The sequence below is a fragment of the Osmerus mordax genome, chromosome 5, assembly GCF_038355195.1.
Source record: "Osmerus mordax isolate fOsmMor3 chromosome 5, fOsmMor3.pri, whole genome shotgun sequence".
NCBI lineage: Eukaryota > Metazoa > Chordata > Actinopteri > Osmeriformes > Osmeridae > Osmerus > Osmerus mordax.
Genome location: NC_090054.1, coordinates 9207014 through 9223392, shown reverse-complemented (window position 1 = coordinate 9223392; position 16379 = coordinate 9207014). Strand labels below are relative to the sequence as shown.

At 43.2% G+C, this 16379-nt stretch overlaps 1 protein-coding gene across 6 annotated transcripts in view; it reads right to left on the bottom strand.

Annotated features, from left to right (window-relative positions):
- The window catches only part of unc5b (unc-5 netrin receptor B), a 46431-nt gene extending 35065 nt beyond the window's left edge, over nt 1-11366 (bottom strand). For all 6 annotated transcript variants that reach the window (XR_010876684.1, XM_067236750.1, XM_067236755.1 and 3 more), the window contains exon 1: nt 10725-11366. Coding sequence is in view for 5 of the 6 variants with exons in the window: in XM_067236750.1 (XP_067092851.1) it covers nt 10725-10812 (88 nt within the window). In the remaining variant the exon portion in view is untranslated. The remainder of the gene's footprint in view (nt 1-10724) is intronic.
- Nucleotides 11367-16379: the final 5013 nt, after the last annotated feature.

Genomic DNA, 16379 nt, shown 5'->3' with positions numbered 1-16379 from the left:
ACAATATTATATCCCATGTCTATATGTATTTGGCCTACCGTCTTTGAGAGTCAATCTAGGACAGTGGTCAGCAGATTTAATCAATTCTCCAAACAGGAGCTCCATGGAATAAAAAAAAATCCAACAGGACAGTGGGCAATGGACATAGCAATAATAATAACACAAAATCTAATCTGAATTAGGGTCTAAAGAGATTAAAACAGTTTAATCCCCAGAATAAACAGAAAAGGGAGGGGAGGCTAGCTGGCTGGAATGAATGGAGGCTAGGGAGAGGAGCTTCTCTGTCTCAGTGTGTGTGTGTGTGTGTGTGTGTGCGTGTCAGCTGGAGGTCTGCTGTAAAGGTATATATATGCATATGTATGTCTGTGTATATTTGTGCAGTAATGTGTGTGTTGGGTGTAGCCGTATCATGTAAAAGTTATAAATCGGTGCCCTTCCCCCTACCCACCACTACAACTGCAGGACACATTCCCAGCTCAGAGAGGTTCGGTGTCAGAGTGGAGGCTGCGGCGTTCCTCTACGGGAACTTTCTCCCCAGCCTGTGTGGTCAGGAGATGTCAAGGGCCAGGGGTCAGGGTGGACAAGGCCTGAGTGGAGCCAAGGGTCTGTGGCTGCCTTTGTGCCGAGCTGCCCATTGTTCTGCATCTGCATGGCCCACAGAGCTGTGGCACTATTGAGGAGCCGAGGCTGAGAGCGCTGTCAGACCTTGGCCTATTTTCTGACCACCACCATACGCTACCCCAGGACTTCATCTCCTTTGACTGATCCTCTGGAATGGGGGCAGGTTTACACAGGCTAGATAGATACACTGGCATATTCACACATACGTCAGGACACATAAGAGGGTGTGGTAAACATGATGCGGATTGGTAAACTCACTCCTCAAGTATGTATATAGGCCACCCGCACCCGAAAATAGCTAGCTTTTTGTTGGCGTAGCTGGTTGAGCTGGTCAATCTTGTGAGTCAGAGGTCCTGGGATCGAGTACCAGTGAGAGGAAAGATTGGGAGGACTAATGAGCAACACAACTCCCCCCTGTTACACCTGCAACCTTTATAGCATCACCTCCATCCCATAAACAACATACACTGTATATTATACATTATGTAGCTAAATATGTACAGTGTTCACTAACACACACACAGTGAAAATGCCATCTGGTAACATCAGCACTTCTGTAGGCGTAGCAAAGTCATAGTGCAATTCCTTCCTGGTTTAAAGTGCCTATAAGAGCCTCAATATGACCCTCCAATAATGCAATTTGTGCTTTAGACCATTTAGACTTTAAGTCAACATTAGCGGTAAGTCATAAAAATAGCTCCTCCTCAATCATCAGTGAATATCACTACCGGGTAAGACGGAAACAGAGGCTTGTATGTCACAGTTACAACTCTGTTGTTAATGCCAAAGACAGACTGCATACTGGCTGGGGTGCTGGAGAGATGCCATGCATACATTAACATCAGAGCTAATAAATAGACTGGGGACAGTGGGTATTAGGCATCCATAAGTACAAGTTAAAGACAGGGGTTCCTAGCCATATCAAAAGGCCTAAACACTAAACACAGTGCCCTCGTGCTGGATGTCTTTGTGCAATTATACGCAAGAAAGAGGTCACTACTCCTCCATTCACTACTCCTCCATTCCTCACCTCACAGGGGGGAGATGAAAGACATGTAAGACAGAGTCATGTAATCAAAATTGCTCAGCAAACACAGATAGAGAGAGAAGGATGGTGAAAGGGGGGGGAGCAAGAGGAGAAGACGGAGCTGTAGTAATAAAGTTTGTCTATTGACTACTTCCATGTCTCTCTCTACCCATCCTCTCGCTCTTGCACTTTTTCTCTCTCTCTCTCTCCCTCCCCCTCACCCCCTTTCAGTCACTGAGTGTCTCCAGTCGATTCTGGGTTCATTATTCTGCGTTTGTGTGTGTCTGGCATTGCCTCCCGGACAGATGTGTAAATTGTTGTGCTAATGCAAAGCCCACTGCTGAGTGCTTTAAAGGGAGGGAGATTTACTCACTCTTCACTACTGTATAACTGTCACTCACTCGCTCATGCTCGCATGGGCACAAAGACAAGAGGGCCATAAACGTTGAGATGTTCACATACACACTTGACGCCATGCGCACGCACCCACCCACACACACACACACACACCGTGGCACTGACAGGGAGAAGAGTGGGTGGGTAAACACAAACGCATATGTTCCATTTACTTCCGTCAGTCACACTCTACAAGCTAAATCTAACAAAGGGCTCCCTCCCCTCCACATAAAGGACCATTGAGCCGTGGGGCGTCCAGCCTACAATTTGGCTCCTCTGTACTCCTGTTCAACTCCCAACCACAAGGAGGTTGACATTTTCATTACAGACTTTCTTTTTAATCCAAACAGATTTTTTTGGGGGGTGTAGAGAAGCACTGAGCTACAAAAAAAACGAAGAAGAAACTTCAATTTACTTACAGTCTATTTAATCTATTGTATCACTAAAAGAATGGAGATGGTGGGTCACACACACACACACACACACACACACACACACACATAGGCACACTTCCCTCTTTCATGGCTGCCTGAGTATATCTTGGCTCCATCTGAGTTGCATGCTGAGATGCAGTATTTGTGGGTTACTTCTCCTTTAGCACTCTCTTGAGGAGGAAATTGGCCTCTAAGGACCTCCTGATGACCCATCTGTTCCCAGGATGCTACTTTGTCTGTCTGTCCATCTGTCCACACATCAGTCTATCCACAAGCCTGTCTGTCTGTTTTTCTATTGATCAGTCTGTCTGTCTGTCTGTCTGTCAGTCAGTCTCTCCATAGATTGTTCTGTCACATACATGTCTGTGCAGGTCATCAGTGAGTTGATCTCTAGGGTGGTGAAGAGCAAGGGGCCAGGACAGCGTAGTACTCTGAGGGTTGAAGCTACACACATGGCATTTTGTGTGTGCGCACTGTAGTTGATGATCCTCTGTAACTGCACTTATCCATCCCATCCATCCCCTATCCACCAGCCTGCTCCAAGGCTATAAAATATAAAACTACAATTCTCTGCCAAGATTAATTCTGGCTCAGTTATAGTCCCAATGCAATCTTTTTTGTGTGCCACACACATGCACACATAACGTTTGCCAAAAGGAAACATATTCACCTCAATGCAGTTTGACAGAGTTATGTCACTAAGTAGAAAAAAACTGCAGCAACAGTTTAATATTAACATGACAAGCAGAAACTCTGTGCTCACATCGTCTCACCAATCTTTAAACATCTATGTGGTTTTCACCAGTGTCTGACGCCCTCTCTCTACCCCCTCTCCACCGCACCATCACCACCGTCTGTGCTCGCTGGTGACAAGAGGATTGAAATGGAAAAGCAGGAGTGTATGTGCGGCAGGGCATCTATGGTGTCAGAGTGGAGACACACAGAGTTAATGAAGCCTCACCAGTCAGCATGTCTGTCCATCTGCTTTCATAATCCCCCATAAACACCAGATTCTCGGTGCTCCTATATATACGTGCGCAAACACACACGCACACACACACAGGCACAAACACACAGAAACAAACACACACAACACCACCCTAATGAAGGAGATCCCATTCTCGTAGGGAAAAATAAGCAGTGGGCAGTAATCGTATTTTTATAAAGGGGGGGCTCATCTGACCTCCCCAACTAATCTGGGCGGAGTGGAAGGGTTGAGGGTGAGGTCTACTGTACAGCCCATCTGCTTAGTGGCAGGTAAGAGTCTTGGGAAGTAGCAGAAAACACACACACACATAACCACATGCTCACATACCCAACCCATAATAACCCCTAACCCATTATAAACCTCACACACACTGCTTGATACAAAAACCATGAAAAGGCTCACATGACACATACACACACATAGGGCTCGTCCTGTGTCCTGTTTTAAAATGCACCAGGCCAGAGTTAATCCAGGTACACTCTTTTCCGAGGAGAGATAGTGAGAGGAAATGAGACTAAGGGGAGTGAGAGAGAGCAAGGGAGAGAGATAGAGAGAGGCAGACTGCTTATTGAGACAGAGAGTATGACCCTGCCCTGACCTACACACAGGAGACACACTAATACACAAGCTTTCTGCTCCTCTGCTCACAACACTTGACACACACACATCTGTACATCCCTCCAAAGAGGCTGTTAGCCCCAGATTAAGACATGCAGTCAAGGCAAGAACAGAATCTTAACCCTATTGGGAGACTGGCAGGCAAAGCCTCAGAAAGAGATGCCAGAAGTGAGTTGGAGGGAGGGAAGGGTGGAGGGATAGAGGGAGGGATGGAGGGATGGATGAGGCCATATCTCATCCTTTTATTTCACACTCTGGAATGTTTATGACCCAAGAGCTTTCATGGGAATTATTTCTCCTTGTGTACGTGTATATTTGTTTGTGTGGCTGTGTATTGGTGTGTGTGTGTGTGTGTTTATGGACAGAAGTCTGACCTCTCTAGTCCATGTGTGGGGCTGTAAAGGAGCATTACTGTGTCTTCTCTGACCTAAGTGGGCCAATCACAGCTCTGACCTCTCCATGAGTGGCCAATCACATCTCTGATCTCTACTGGAGTGGCCAAGCTCAGCTCCATTACTTAAATTCATGCATGCACTACTGAGTCAAACACTGCACAATCTGATTCTTTAAAACACCCAAACACGTAGATTCACATCACTAATAGTCCCCCCCGCACGCTCACATTACACACCCACTTATGTGTTAATCAAATAGAAAATACAAAGAGACGTCAAGCTGTGTTTAAAACTGTTAAGACGCCATATTATGAGGGTCAAACTTCTTTTCTGCTTGTGCGTTTACATCTGTGTTTTGATTTTCTTTTAGATTTTGTAAAATATCACAATGGTAGGTCATTCCTGCTGCATTAAACCATCCCCCGAGGCAAGTAGGGTGAAGTGCCTTGCCCAAGGACACAACGTCATTTTGCACAGCTGGGAATCGAACCAACAACCTTCTGATTACTAGCCCAATTCTCTAACTGCCGATTCCCTAACCGCTCAGCCACCTGACTCCCATTGTTGTTAATGGTGTTTAATTTATCCAAATATTGTTTTCCCTTTCTCCATATAATTCTGGAATTAACACAATAGGGATAGGGTTACAAGATGGGTTACAAGATGGTGGCTGCATGCAACGCAACCTGACGTAGCTTCGCATTCTCTATAATCTCCCACCCCAGACTCACACACTCACAAACTATGCCAGGTGAAAAACATTTCTTGAGTTAGCAACAATAAAAATGGAGAGAGACTTATCTTAGGGTAAATTTGATTCATAACATGGGGACATGAAAACTCAGTTTAAAATTCCTGCTGCCTTAGCTAGCGGCATGTAATTAAAAAGGGATGTGAACCAAAACTAACACATGTGCATCATCTCAGTCTCCCCCACCATTACAAAGACACACACAGATGTAATCGCCTCAATCCAGGCCTCTCCACAGAGGACTTTCAGCCATTCCTCTACTTTTGACACACCAGCTGCTCTGTGTGTGTGTGTGTGTGCCCAAAACTAAGCCCTCTTCCCACTTCATCCTTGCTCAGGCCCCCAGCGGCCCTCAGAGCCAGCACATACAGAGGTACAACAAAAGGCAACTACCTCCCCCAAAACACCCCCTACACTCCAACCCCTTCCCCACTCCCTAGGGCAGATGGGGCCCTAATAAGCGTTACACTCACAGAAATAGGATTCTCCACAATGACTTCTAAAGAGGAATTCCCCAACTCTGAAGGAGGGCCGGCTAAGAATGGAGGATGTAGGGACACGGGATGAGGGAGAGAAAGAATGGAGGGAGAGAGGATGAAGGAGAGCAGGGTGATTTGAAAGGATGACAGAGGGTGGTATTTGTAAAATGGGGGGGGGGGGGGGTGTAACCGATGAGATAAGAAACAGATATATAAGGAGAGAGTGAGTTTGGGGATAGGAAAAATAATACATTTGGCTTTATGAAACTATGCTATGATTAAATTCATAACAAATAAACTGACACACAAATTTGTGTACCAATCCTCTCAAGTGCATCCTCTCCTCTTAAAGAATTCTCAATCTCTGAAAAAATACTTTTCCCCTTCAAAACATCACACGTATATTTATCAAGTATATTTTCTGTAGGTATCAAACAAACACACACAGAAACACCCCAACACAAGCACAAATGCACAGATTGGTCAAGCTTTAATCTCTGTGCATGGACTGAACTGCCTTTTGAAGACAAAAAGCCTTTGCTAAGAAGATTCTACATGGCCTCAAAACCTCCTCTCTGTGACTAGGACACACAGGGAGCATGGACTGCCACATAGCCAATCACAAGTGGCGTGCAACGGCCTCTGATCTAACACCCTTGTTTAATAATAGTCGCAGTTAATGTATCAGAGAGAAAAGGTGGGGAGGTCATGGGTTTTTAGGTTTCGTATCACCCGTTATGGAAGATCCTGAATGCTCCCCTCCCCCACTCCATGATAAGTTATTTAATGACATTCCTCCACTCTCTGTGGTGGTCCTTTATCTAACCTGGAACTTAGGGAACTCCTTCACACCTGAATAACACTTCACCTCAGCATGAAAGAGATCATGCAGCTCATTTCCACAGGACTGGCCTTTTGATCTGAAATGTCAGTGCCCATGCCTTTGCTGGTGATTCGGCCTTTGTCAATTATGCCCCAAAACTATGGAACAAATTACACATAAGTATTAGGGAAGCAAACACGCTAGACATTTTTTAAAGACAGCTTAAGACCTACCTTTTTACCGAAGTGTTTAAGTAATTTTATCTCAGAAGGGTTTCACTACTTTTATTAGTTATATTATTGTTTTTATAGATTTGCTATTTTAATTATTACTTTTATCACTTGTATTATTGTTTTTATTGATTTTATGTAAAGCACCTTGAGCTACAATTCTTGTATGAAATGTGCTATATAAATAAAATCTTACTTACTTACTTACTTTGCATATAAAGGTGAGACTTTACTAATAGGATGCATGAGGACAGACAAGGCCAGGTAAGGTGTGATTTTACAGGTTATGCCAACAAGACACAGGCACACATACACACACACCCACGCAGTCGTGTTTTATTTAGTAGTTTACGAAAATGTGCTGTGGTCCCCCCTCACCCAACACAAAGAGGCAGAAAAAGCCCTCTGGAGTTCTCTGCATTCAGATCCATCACAATGGACCCCCACCGAGGCATTCTTCCTGCTTCCCTGTCTGCCCCACCCACCTACCCCTGGGGGAGGCAGGACAGAGGGGCAGGGAAAACCCAACTCCCATCTGCCACTTCCCCAACTTTACCTCCCTTCCTTCACTTCTCCATCAACCCCCCTCCCCATCCCCTCCAACCCCAGCTGATTCCTCTCTTCTAATCCTTGGTTCCACACCACTCTTTCCCTGCTATTCCCGTATTGACTACCCTTTCTTAGTCTCCCTCTCACTGCTGTATGGAGCAGATTTATGGGGTGGTCTAACATGTGCAATATTGGCAAAGCATTAAACATGTCTCGTCTTACTAATACTGAGAGCTCTTGCCACCCATAAGAGCCTTAATAAAACATCTCCCCAGTGGACGCCTCTTTCCATCTCTCCTTCTCCTGCTCCTCTTCACTTCCTCCATCACTTTCTCCTCCACTGTTTCTTTTGCTCTTTTAATATTTTTGCTCTCCGTCTCCTCGTCCTTCTCCTTTTCTCTCTTCCTCTCCCGTGTATGTGTGTCGTTCCCAGGCCTGTGCCAGGTATTTAATGACGCTTGAATGCCACCGCTCTGGACTTTTCTCCCTCGCTCTTTTCTAATACAGGATATTTAAACGCCAGACCCTCAGATCCATCCATCTCAATATGCCACCCTCTTCCATCTCTCCATCTCTCTCCCTCTACCCTCCTCTCCTATCCACCTCAGATGGATGGCATTGCCCTGTCTGACCTCCTCTTTTGCCTCCTCCTTTTCTTTGTTCAGATTTAAACATGTCCTCCCCATAGCACTTCACTCTAATGGGAACAGTTTCTAAAATTGTCCTGTTCTACATGTATGCTAAGAATCTAATAGCATCCCACCTCCACTCCTTCCTGCCCACATGCTGCCTACATCATGCTGAACACCCTCCCCCCATACACACACACACACAAACCTCAATCCCACCTCCATCCCTGACCCCACCGTCAACCCTGTCAGATGCCTTGTCAGGGATCTGAGCATCATAAACACATTTAAAATATTAACAACAACCACTTTGCAGTGATGAATAATACAGCAGTGAGGGCTGTTGGCTGGCCGGTGATCCCCCTCTGCCGCCCGCCACCCGTTAAAGTAATGCACTGATCTGGAGCTGGTGGTGGGAGGGGCCTGCCGGGACTGGAGCACAGACAACAGCCTGAGGAGAGCTCTGTCTGTGCTCTGTCTGTCTGTCTCTGTTTACAAAACAACCGTAACAGCAAATGTTCTCAGGATATTACAGCATTACCTCTCCTATCATATCCTTGAGTGTCCTTACTATTTCTCTGAGTAAAAATAAATCTTAATGCGGGATAGACAACGGTGTTGTTCTTTACTCTCCCCCTTGAGAGTTTTTCTGTGTGCTTGAGACCACTACTGTCTTGTAGTATTGTGTAAGAAAAGCTTCAACAATTAACACAATGAGACAGCAAGTCTTGGATGAGTGTCGCCATTCAGGCACTACTATCTGGGGAGTGGCTGACATGTTCCGCTCCCTAACTCTTAACACTCTCCTTTACTTCCAGCCCCCTCGCTCCTCCACCCCCTACTTGACCTCCTGTGCCTCACCCCCAATCCCTAGCTCTTCCCCTACACCATGTCCATCACCATCCAACTTCACCTAATCCCCTCTCCCATTCCCTTTAATAAAATATGCTAACTCCTGCCTTTTTTGTTAACTCATGTCAACAGCACATACACACGTGTGTACACATACACTCAGATCCCCATCTAGGCCAGCTGAGTAGTCGCTCCACATGGGTGTTCCTGGCAGTGGAGTTAATTAATGTGTGTGTCAACACAGACAGAAGAGCAGCACAGCGGAAATGTGAGCTCAGCAAATCCAAAATACAGACTGAGAAAGGAGAGGAACGGGGTGAGGAAGAGTAAAGGAATGAACATTATGAGAGAGAAGATAAATGCAATCTGTCAGTACCATCATGCTCCATGCACTCCCTACATAGGTCTATGCTTCCTCACCTTTGTCTCTTCCGTCTTCTCTCCTTCCCTCTCTTTCTCTTCTCTCTTAGAAAAACTTTTTTATTGGGATACACAGAGGCCCTCATTGTGCCCTCTGCCCCTCCTCTCTACTCTACTCTGCTCCTCTACTCCCAAGGCTGAAATCCACTGCAGCTGTTTATTTTAATATTTTTCATTTCTCATGCAAGGATTCTGAACAGACCTTGCTTTAATAAATATAAGCAGCTTTTCTCCTTTGTCCATCCAGTAACAACACAGGGAGATTTGGGGGTGGGTGGTGGGACAGGGCTGGACAGGACAGCGTTCAGGGACTTAGTGGACACTTTAACAACATTTATCCTGACCTGGTCAGAAGGCGACCATGGTAACGTTACCATGGTATATAAGGCATCACCATAGTAACACATCACTTTTATCCTTTACCGTTGTGCAGCTGAAGTTCTAGCCAGACCAAGGCATGCAATGTTTGTTCTTTTTTTTCTGCATAATCCACAATTCAACTAAGCCTTCAGATTTCTGTAACGTTTTTGCATCTGATTTACAGAGATTTCGAGATAGACTGAGCAAGAAAAGATATGGGGGGTGGGGGGGGGGGGGTCGTTGTCACTGGTCTATATTTGATCGCAAGACCAATAAATGCATTATGAGTATAGGCATCCTGAATCCTGAACTGTGTCATTATAAAAGGCTGACAGTATATCAGCCTTTACATTCGCAACTTTAATTAACATTAAGTGCCGTACATTTCTAACAGACGTCAAATTTCTTAAAATTATTTCAACCCTATGTGGCCCTAAAAGTTGGGGAGAAAACAAATATCTAAATTTTGACCAAATAAAAATTGGATTTAACGCCAGAAACAAATAGCGGACTATAGTTTGGAAAAACGCATACAGTGATTAGGCTACCTATTTGCTTGTAGTCACCAGGGAAAAACAACACAAGTTAGGCTGCTCAAATCACAAAACGGCAGTCTAAAACAGGTGTCACAAAATGTAGAATAACTTTAAAGCGCTCGCACAGCAGCGCTTTCCCTCGGGTTCTCTGCGGCGTGTCTTGCTCTGCTTTCCTCCCCTTTACTTTTTCGCGATGCAGATCCTTTTCTTCTCTTTATAAGAGGCCAAGGCACTGAACAAAACCTTAATTACTCCCCGCACACCGGGGGTTCGGCTTGTTCCGTTCCTTCTTGAACTGGACTGTGAACACAGTAACTTGTTTTGGAACAGTGGAGGGTCACAGTGTGTGATCGAGAAATCCTGTATTTCTCTCTTCCTATGAATTGTAATCCAAATGCATGGATGTAGCCTATGCATGGATGTAAGATAGAAATCTACTGCAAACTATTTTAAACCACAACGGCTGTCTTGAAATATTGTTACCAAGGCCACTGTGAGAAATTGTGACAGAACACATTGGGCCGTTCGGCTGTTTTCTAGTTTGAACCATTGTAATAAATACATTGTGTTTATAATGTGACGCTCATACTAACATGATGTAGTTTTACAAACTTACCAGAATCGGCCACGAGATATCCACTGAACAGAAATAGAAATAGTAGAGGACCACGAGCCAGGTCGCGATGCATCTGAGCTGAGAGCATCTTTTTCAAGTTACGTTGCTGCAAAATGTCCCAGGTGCTCTCGATGTCGCCCCTCCAACTTAAATGTTTGTCTTTAAAAGTTAGAATAATTTCTCAGTAAGAGAAATTGGTCTCAAAACATGAAAAAGTTCAATAAAGGGTCTGGTAGCCTACACGTAAAAATGATTACCAAAACATAGAACACGAAATTAGTAGTATGGCCAAAAGACAAAACTAACACGTTTATTCTACTTGATAAATTAATTCATAAATGACACGAAACAATGTGTATCCTTGTTATAAGGTTTCCCTGATAAAACAAAAACAAAAATCGTTCAAAACCCCCCCACCAACTTCTGCGTTATTCCCGTTTGTATCACCCCGGTCCAATAAAACCCATCAAAGCGGAGCCAGTCACGGGAAAGTTTGTGGTATCAATGCTTCATATTTAGGAAAATTTGTTGCACATTAATTACAAGAAAATCACGAAGACTGCGTAGACTGCTGTCGAAGCGACTGAAACTTCGCTTACGACCATAAAAAGTACCGAGGCGCTTCTGCCTTCCAACACGGCAAACGGTTGCTCCAAGCTTCCCGTTCCCTGCGGTCTGTCCTCTCAGCTCCAAGATTGTGCAAGGTGTAAACATGAGCACGGGGATGAACACCGCCCTGCAATGCCTGCTACCAGACTACCATTCCCCGCCTGGCCAATCATAGACCATCACCCCCTAGAACGAACGATGAAATCAGAAGGGAACAGAGAGAGGGGGAGCTGGGGTGGTGGAAAACTAGAAGGAGATTGTGGAAAGATGGAAAACCTGGAACAGGAAACAATGTAATGGATTTGCGTTATTAGTGATTGACACTCCCATGTGTCATCAAGTAGGGAGGTAACCTGCTATTCCATTGAAGATTCAGTTGAGCAGTTTGTCACCATTGGTACCTCCTGCAGAATTCCACTTGTAAAGGCTTCATTTGTAGTATACAATAGTATACACTGATATCATTTATATTTCTGCTTTCATAATCCAATTTTGAAACTTGTATAAAAGATTTCAGCAAGATGGATTACCGTGTTTGGAATGAAATAAGCCTAGGTATAGAATGGCATACTTTTCACCTCTAAAATAACCAACCCAGGTTGGATATGAGGGTGAGCCTTTTGAAATCTTATGACTACCACTAATTGCCACAAGAGAGCACCATTTCATAGATGTGTTTGAGTTGATGGAAAAACCTCAGCAGACACACAACTGCCAGACTTTTCAAACTGTTTCCAAGGAGAACTTCCCAGATGGTTATGTGTAACTGTTTACATTTACATTTAGTCATTTAGCAGACGCTCTTATCCAGAACGACTTACAGTAAATACAGGGACATTCCCCCAAGGCAAGCAGGGTGAAGTGCCTTGCCCAAGGACACAACGTCAGTTGGCATGACCGGGAATCGAACTGGCAACCTTCGGATTACTAGCCCGATTCCCTATAGGTGGCTACCTATAAACAAACCTACCTACCTATATATTACCTATAAACTCTGTTTATAGGTAATATTGTGTATTAATCTGATCTAAGGTAGAATCCTATTGATCAACAAAAAATAAATAATGCAGAACTTTCTCTAATGTAGATATGGCTGTCACTGATAACTAGTTGATGATTCTGGATGGGTGTGTGCCATGATTGTGCTGATGGATAGTATGTATAAACTGTATGATGTGTTTAATGCCTGTGTCAAACATTCATCTAGAGCATTCTGGGCTTGTGTACACAGCGCTAGGCCCTCCCTGAGCTGTAAAAATATCAGACAACAGAACAGCAGTCCCTAGTTGAAATCCTACTTCAAAGGTCATAATCCGTTTGGACAAGTGATAACTCCCAGTTTCCAGCCTCAACATGAGAATTATCTTGCCGCATCCTGGAGCACACAATATGATGGGGATTATTCATTCCTTCTCAAATATCTTCATTATGAGGATGATGCCAACCTTCCCAAAGAAAAGAATTTTTTCTTTTTGCATGAATGTGCATGTTCACAGTGATCTGTGTAAATGTGTATGCGTCTGAGTTTTTTTGTGTTTGTGTGTGTGTTCGTTTTTGGAACCCATAACTCTCTATATTTATTTCCTTTGAAGACTTGAATTGCTACAATCTGTCGACCACACTTTTAACATGCTATCCTCCACTACCATTAACTTTGAAGCACATTGTTGATGTTCAGGCTCCTCAGAGCTATTTGTTTTGCACTTTGAATGTATGAGTTTCCTTGTCAACCTCCACAGAGACCTACACACCTCTGTTTGAGCTTTCTGATGATGGTTCCACAGTTTCCAGATCCGATCCAGCCAATAATAACCAGACTGATGACAATGTCGATGTGTCATAAGTTATAATTTTGTACTGAGGTATGCTAAGAACTAATGGGAGATATAAGTCATGGGTGCCCCATAGAAGGAGAGTCTGGAAAGCAGGTAAAACATGAAGTCCTAATGGACCGACTATGCAGCTGACTGTAAAGAGGGTTTCTCAAACAATGAGAGAGCTAAGACTATTATTAAGCTGTAATGGCTGTGAGGGCTGTTTATTACTGAAGAACCTCCCATAGCTTAGTGTTGGCGATGTGACATAAAAAGAAGCATATTCACTATCTCTGTAAAACAAAGAGCGACTATAAATAGCAGCCATACTCTGGAAGTTGCAGAGGAGATAATTGAATATTATTTTCAGGAATGATTAAGTTGACCTATCCAGCAAACTAATTATTTCTTGCAGGCCAGATAAAAGAGTGTTTTATAGATTTCAATAACAGTGAACGGGTACCATGTCCAATCTTTAGGCTTTCAGTTGACTAGAAATAATATGCAATATTCTGCAGGAGAAAGACTTCAAATATTTTTTATTTGAGAGGGTCACAGATCTTTCCAGATGCCACGTGTTTATGTTGTGAGTACAGCAGAATACTTTGAACTTTCTGGCCCTTGGCATGTCTCCCAAAGCATTCCTTTCAGAATCTAAATCAGAATCACAATCAAAATTGAGTTTAATCGCCAACTAAGTGTACACAAACAAGGAATTTACTTTGGTGGGCAGGTGCATACAATAAACATATAATAAACATCTAAGAATCAACACCACTGTCAATCAATACCACAGTGAGCACAGTATTCTTTGTGAATTGTACAAGGTGTACAGTGCACCAGTGTCAGTTTGGTCAATGAAACGTCCACATTTTTGTGATGATAACTATAACAAAGACAAAAAGAAACCTAAAATTGCAGTATTTTCTAAAGTTTGGTGTGGAAGAACTTGACCATCAGACACCATAGGCATGAATTCTAATGCCACCTGCCAGCCTGGTCCAGTCAGCCAACATCAGTGCTTGACCTGACTAATGCTCTTTTGGCTCCATATGAACTTACCAGTTTCTCTATGGGGTTGAGGAATGGAGAGTAGGGTGGGAGGAAAACTTACACCATCCTGCGATGGGCTGCAAACCAATGTGTGACAAAATACAAGACAAATTTTGCCCAATTTCCTCATCTGTTACAAGCCTTCCATGAAGTTCTCTGAAGTCTCTGATGTTTAGAGTCCATACAATTTTTCCAAAGATGTCCCATTTTCTATCTAAGGAGATCGAAAATACAAACACCTGGGTATGTCTTCAGTTAAAATTAAACTCAGCTGTGGTAGGTAAAATAATAAAATATAAATAAAACGCTTTTTCTAACATTGCCTTAACAGTTCTGAAAATAGTTTGCATGTGCAAATGGGCTGAGGATAGAGTTTTGGTGGTGATTCAGTTTGAGTACAAAATATTTTAGTTGTTTTTAGTTTTGTTGTTCAATGCATTTTATGTGAAAGCAATAAAAAAATAGAAGATTAATTGTTCACATAGACTGGTGCTAACTGTGTGAAGAGTTTTGAAAATGTTATCGCAGTTTAATTGGACAAATGTGTGACCATTTGTAAAAAACTGTAATAGTTGTCTACTAATAGTTCAGGCTATAATTGTTTTGATGGACCAATCATATTAAAATCTGGTGAAAGGTAAACTTACTTCTGTAACATTACAAGGACTAAAAAGCATTACAATTACTGTAATCAAAAGACAAAAACAAAATACAACAGTCTATGCAATATTTCATAGTATACAACCAGTATATTTTTAGTCATTTTTTTTTTTTAGCAGACGCTCTTATCCAGAGCGACTATATATTATTAATGATGATGCGTCTGCAAACTTTCTGACTGCTTTCTGAATAATTAATAGTTATCTAATTGTGCCACCATTTATGTGTTGTAACAAGTAATTGTGAAGCAAACGTGTGTCCTACAATGTCAGTGATTGAGGTTTGTGAAAGGTGTACGTGTGTGTCTGTCACTGTGTGTCAGGGTCACCTGTCCTCCATTGCTACAATCCCCTGGGTACTCCTGGGTCTTTGGGCCTCAGGCCTTTTAGCAGATTGCAAATGTCAGACTCAGGACAATTACACTGATTGTTGCCCTAGAAACTCTCCTCCCTCTGCTTCTGGGAGAAAAAAGCTAATAAAATTAAAAGTGCCAGAACAATAGTGGTAATGAACATATTTCTGCTGCTTCAAGTATGTTTGAGACTAGAGGTAATCAAATACTAACAAAACTAGTTTGCTATAGTATGTGGCACAATACACACGAAAGGTCAATCAATCCCTGTACTGTTTTTTTTCTGATGACTTTCCTTGGAACTATAAACTCAAACAGCTCATGTAGTTGATCTGAAGGAATGAGGAGCAGTGATTAGGGATCTTCATATACATCCTAACGGACCAAACGCAGCTCACTGCATAAGACAAACATCCAAATTACGTTCACAATATTCTACTTATGCAATAGAGATAATGGAGACTACTTGTTGTGTTGCTATGTTCACTCAAATATTAGTATTAGCACAAGGTATGTGAACCCCATGCGGACATGCTAGTGAGGGTTTGTCTGAATGGGTGTGTATGTGTCTGTCTGTCTCTGTGTGTGTGTGTGTGTATCTCTGTGTGTATACCCACCTCAGTACACATAGATTGATGACAACTGGCATAGGAAATGCCACCGACTGGCGTTTTACACAAACAACCTCTGGTTCTGTGATGCAAGGAAAGGCCTTGGGAAGGAAACATGCCTTTTGCTGTCCTCTGTTACTCCCTCCATCCCTCACTCTCTTCATCATCCCTCACTCCTGCTCACCTGTGCCACCTCGCTAATGATCGCACAGCGTCTGTGAGTCTACCATGCATCATTTACCCTCTGCTCCGGAGAGAGGCCGAGAATGAGAGAGAGAGGGGGGGGGAGGTTAGATAGTGAGTAAAAGATAGAAAGAAACAGAAAGATAATATGCACATGGGATGAGAGGTCCAAGTGGGAAAGAAAGAGGGAGAGAATGAAAAAGCATGGACAAAGACAGATTCTGTAAGAGAGGGATGCATGTGATGTAAATGTGCTGTAAAGGGAGACGGTGAAAATAGGCTGGAGGGGACTAAGAACCAGTTTTATTAATCACAGGCTTGATCTTGTGGCAATGGCTGACAGCTGCAATATGTGAACAATACTCTGGACACA